At 32.0% G+C, this 5,173-nt stretch overlaps 2 protein-coding genes across 2 annotated transcripts, besides 3 other annotated features; both read left to right on the top strand.

Annotated features, from left to right (window-relative positions):
• Nucleotides 1-1,465: 1,465 nt before the first annotated feature.
• Nucleotides 1,466-1,502: a mobile genetic element.
• Nucleotides 1,466-1,502: a terminal%2Cinverted (terminal inverted repeat of Banshee-A3 transposon ID:TVAGG3_0198270).
• Nucleotides 1,503-1,504: 2 nt separating this feature from the next.
• Nucleotides 1,505-1,537: a mobile genetic element.
• Nucleotides 1,538-1,692: 155 nt separating this feature from the next.
• On the top strand, nt 1,693-3,081 carry TVAGG3_0198250 (RelA-associated inhibitor family; the record flags this gene model as incomplete). Its single annotated transcript, XM_051226246.1, has 1 exon — nt 1,693-3,081. One exon carries the CDS (start codon nt 1,693-1,695, stop codon nt 3,079-3,081), a length of 1,389 nt encoding a protein of 462 aa, XP_051111232.1.
• A 514-nt stretch (nt 3,082-3,595) lies between these two features.
• TVAGG3_0198240 (Golgi vesicle docking protein family) lies at nt 3,596-4,813 on the top strand (the record flags this gene model as incomplete). The annotated part of the gene is made up of 1 exon (XM_051226245.1): nt 3,596-4,813. One exon carries the CDS (start codon nt 3,596-3,598, stop codon nt 4,811-4,813), a length of 1,218 nt encoding a protein of 405 aa, XP_051111231.1.
• Between the last annotated feature and the right edge of the window lie 360 nt (nt 4,814-5,173).

The following is a 5,173-nucleotide window of genomic DNA, read 5'->3' as shown; positions in this document are numbered from 1 at the left end:
GAGATTTTCCGTTCTAATAAATATATTTGATAACCGGGGTGTCCCCCGGAATCAAATAAATTATCATATCGAGAATCGGAGATCCTTGCAGTTTTCGGTTTTTTTCGAAATGTGAGAGATTTTCCGTTCTAATAAATATATTTGATAACCGGGGTGTCCCCCGGAATCAAATAAATTATCATATCGAGAATCGGAGATCCTTGCAGTTTCGGTTTTTTCGAAATGTGAGAGATTTTCCGTTCTAATAAATATATTTGATAACCGGGGTGTCCCCCGGAATCAAATAAATTATCATATCGAGAATCGGAGATCCTTGCAGTTTCGGTTTTTTCGAAATGTGAGAGATTTTCCGTTCTAATAAATATATTTGATAACCGGGGTGTCCCCCGGAATCAAATAAATTATCATATCGAGAATCGGAGATCCTTGCAGTTTCGGTTTTTTCGAAATGTGAGAGATTTTCCGTTCTAATAAATATATTTGATAACCGGGGTGTCCCCCGGAATCAAATAAATTATCATATCGAGAATCGGAGATCCTTGCAGTTTCGGTTTTTTCGAAATGTGAGAGATTTTCCGTTCTAATAAATATATTTGATAACCGGGGTGTCCCCCGGAATCAAATAAATTATCATATCGAGAATCGGAGATCCTTGCAGTTTCGGTTTTTTCGAAATGTGAGAGATTTTCCGTTCTAATAAATATATTTGATAACCGGGGTGTCCCCCGGAATCAAATAAATTATCATATCGAGAATCGGAGATCCTTGCAGTTTCGGTTTTTTCGAAATGTGAGAGATTTTCCGTTCTAATAAATATATTTGATAACCGGGGTGTCCCCCGGAATCAAATAAATTATCATATCGAGAATCGGAGATCCTTGCAGTTTCGGTTTTTTCGAAATGTGAGAGATTTTCCGTTCTAATAAATATATTTGATAACCGGGGTGTCCCCCGGAATCAAATAAATTATCATATCGAGAATCGGAGATCCTTGCAGTTTCGGTTTTTTCGAAATGTGAGAGATTTTCCGTTCTAATAAATATATTTGATAACCGGGGTGTCCCCCGGAATCAAATAAATTATCATATCGAGAATCGGAGATCCTTGCAGTTTCGGTTTTTTCGAAATGGAAAATCAAAAATTAGGCGTAAAAGCAAAAATTGATATTTCATATGGTTTTATGATAGATAAGCATTATATTCCCACTCATTATATTCGTAAATTTTGATGTTTATCATTCGCTTTTAAGATCATTGAATTTGATTTTTATATAAAATAGTTATATATTAGAAAATAATATGAGTTTATGTGATATTATTTTTCAGAAGATTTCATTCTATATGCCTATGAAAAGTACTCTCAAAACAAACTTTTTCCTAATTATAATTAAATCTAGAATATTGTATTATGCTTAGTATTATTTCATTTTTCTCATTCAATTTAGAATTTACAAATGTCAAAAAAATTGAGAGCTGTCACTTTTGATGAATTTCTGTTTATTACATTACATGATCCTCTCATGTGCACCCTTAATAAATTCAGGTTGATGTAAAAAATAAACTTCACAAATCTTGATTTCTCTCAAATCATGATTTTGAAAAAAAAGTCGTTCATACGTAGATTTAAGTAATAAGAATTTTTAAAGCATTTTTGACTTTTTACATTTAGAAAGTCGTCAGTGAATAAAAGTTGATGTTAAGCAATTATGAGATCGATAGTAAGGAGTCAGCAAAGCATATAGCTAGCTATATCGAAGACGGAACATTCTTTCAAATCTTCGACTCAATAAAAATTACAGCTGATATTTTGAAATATTCGAAGCTCGGGCTGAGAGAAGTTGATTTACTCTTCAAATCTGGAAGGGAACAATACAACAGTAACGATTTATTCAGGTGTTTTCATAAAGCTCGAGTCCATGTTAATAATTACGAAGAATTGAAGTATATATTCACTCTTTTTGAAGAGAAACTTGATTTCAGATCAATGAGAGAAATTAGCCACCAATTCGATAAAATTATGCAAGAAAATCAAAAATTAACAGAACAATACAATGACCTTTACAACAAAGCACGCGAATACTCAAAGAAATGTGATGAACTTCAACAAAAACTTTCACAGCAGCAAGAATACAGTAAGATAATTAGTGAATTAAAATCACAAATTTCTTCAAAAGAATCCGAGATACAAAAATTACAAAAACAACTTAAGTCTAAAGATAACGATATTTTTACCTTGAAAGAACAGTTATCTTCCAAAGATTCAGATTTTCAGTCTTTGAAATCTCAACTTTCTTCTTCAGAAAAAACGGTAAAATCACTGAAGCAACAAATATCAGCAAACGAAAGCACAATAAGCCAACTCCGCGAAAAAGATGAAGAATCAGAATCATTAAACTCCCTCCAGAAATGCAGCAAAGCAGATGGAGTTGAAAATGTTCACAGAATTTACACAATTCTCTCATTCGCAGCTCAAGAAGGCTACATGGAAACGATCAAACATGCAGTGAGATATGGATACATTAATGTCAAATGCGACATTGAACAGAATAATTACAGACTCTTGGGAATGAATGGACTTATATATGCTGCATACAAGGGAGATCTTCCTCTTGTCAAAGCATTCAACAAGTGCGATGTTGACATGAAATTCAGAACAAAAGAAGGAGAAAGTATCATTCATGCATTCAGCATTTCAGGCAATCTTGAAGGCCTCAAATATGCTGAGAATTTCTTAAGCATCAATGACGTTAATGAGGCTGATGAAACAGCGTTACATTGTGGTGTTTTCTTCCTCAGATTAGCAGTTATTCAGTACCTTGCTAATAATTCTAATGTTGAGAAGAATATTGTTTCAGACTCTGGAACACCAATCAAGTGCGCAATCAATAGGAGTAGGATCTATCTTAATTTGGCATCTTATTTAGATGATCACGGTTGCGAATTAACTGACAAAGAAAAAGACGAACTCAGAAGTAATAATAAATCATCTTCATCCAGTTCAGATTCCGATTCTGAAGATTCTACTGACAGAGCTATTGATGTTTTAGGAAAATTACTTATTCTTAATGCGTTACTTAACTAAATTTTTAGTTTTTATTTTAAATTTTATTATAATATCTTAAATTTATTAACAAGATATAAAGTAATCTCAATAAGACTCTTCCAAATATAACGATCATCAAAGATAATTATATCTAGATAATTTTTATTTTTTATTTTTTCGACAAAGTTTTTAAAAAGATTGATTAAGGGATGTTACCTTTAGATCCATAGTATATATGTTAATCTCAAAACAAAGCTATCGTAAAAGGAACTTGATTCTTCTTATAATGCTTCGAAGAATTTACAAATGCTTTAGGGCAAATATTGCAATAATTATATCCAATCTGTTCCTTGTACCAGCATATATTACTTTAGATGAAACAGATTTCTTTCTTTGGGAAATTTAATTTTTAGTCAGAAAAAGTGTAAGCATTGTCAAAATTTGAATGCAAAACAATTTTAATTAAAAGTCATTTATGTGTATCTTAGTCTAATGAGTATTTTTATGACGACTCAAAAAAATTTTTTTTATAGTCGCAGGTCATAAAAGGCTAATGTTAAGCGATTGCGTGATAGATAATAGAGAGTCGGCAAAGCATATAATTAGCTATATCGAAGACGGAACATTCTTTTATATCTTTGACTCAATTAAAATTGCAGTCAATGTTTTGAAATATTCGAAGCTAGGATTGAGGAAAGTTGATTTACTCTTCAAGTTCGGAAGAGAACAATTAAGTACTAATGATTTATTCAGAAGTTTTCATAAAGCTCGTGTCCACGTTAAAGATTACAAAGAATTGAAGTGCTTAATAACTCTTTTTGAAGAGAAACTTGATTTCAGATCAATGAAAGAAATCAGCTATCATTTCGACAAAATTTTTCAAGAAAATCAAAAATTAACAGAACATTACCATGATCTTTATAACAAACTTCGGGAAACCTCAAAGAACTGCGAGGAACTTAAGCAAAAACTTGCCCAGCAACAAGATTCCATTAAGCAAGTTAATGAATTAAAATCACAAATTTCTTCAAAAGATTCTGACATACAAAATTTACAAAAGCAACTTAAATCAAAAGACAACGATATTTCTACATTGAAGTCTCAACTTTCTTCCAAAGATTCCGAAATTTCATCGTTACAGAAGCGCCTTGCTTCCAAAGATTCGGAACTTCCACCGTTGAGATCCCATATTTCTTCCAAAGATAATGAGATCCAGTCGTTGAGATCTCAACTTTCTTCCAAAGATTCCGAAATTTCATCGTTACAAAAACGTCTTTCTTCCAAGGATTCGGAACTTCCTCCGTTGAGGTCTCAGATTTCTTCTAAAGATTCCGAAATTTCTAACTTGAAGAGACGAATTTCTTCCAAAGATGAAGAAATTGAGTCATTGGAATCTCGTCTTTCTTCCAAAGATAATGAAATTTCTACATTGAGGAAACGCGTTTCTTCCTTAGAAAGTGGATATGATTCATTGAAATCTCAGATTTCTTCCAAAGATGACGACATTTCTACTTTGAGGAAACGTCTTTCTTCCAAAGATTCCGAAATTGACTCATTGAAAGAAAGTATTTCATCCAAGGATGATGACATATCTGAATTGCAGTCACGTATTTCATATAGGAATAATGAAATTTCTAAATTAAAGAATACTATTTCTTCCAAAGATGATGATTATAAAGCCAAATGTGTTGAAGTTGCTGCATTGCAGGCAGGTGTTTTATTAATGCAAAATCAACTTCAGCAAAACCAAAATATGATCGCTCAATTGTAACAACAATTGAACAACCGTGGAGGCATGATGATGCAAGGTGGAATGGTGATGCCAGGTGGCATGGTTGTACCAGGCAATTTTGTGGTTAGGAACTTTTTCATGTGAAATTATAAAATTTATATGTTTATATTGTAATTAAAGTAAAATTTCATTAATTATAGAATAAAAGGCAGCAAATAATATAGTAACTTAAAGAGAGATATCTTGTCACTTCATTCTGTGTGAAAATTGCTGAATTCTTTCGTAATAGATAAAAAGTATATGGTATTATTCATATTAAGTTCCTAAGAAATGATATACTTTGTTTTATAAAGCCTTAGCCCTTCTGTCTTCAGTTCTTTAAAGATATTCTTGTTTTTA

The sequence above is a fragment of the Trichomonas vaginalis genome, chromosome IV, assembly GCF_026262505.1.
Source record: "Trichomonas vaginalis G3 chromosome IV, whole genome shotgun sequence".
Taxonomy (NCBI): Eukaryota; Parabasalia; order Trichomonadida; family Trichomonadidae; genus Trichomonas; species Trichomonas vaginalis.
The sequence above is the reverse complement of the archived record's forward strand: the minus strand, read 5'-3'. Positions and strand labels throughout refer to the sequence as shown.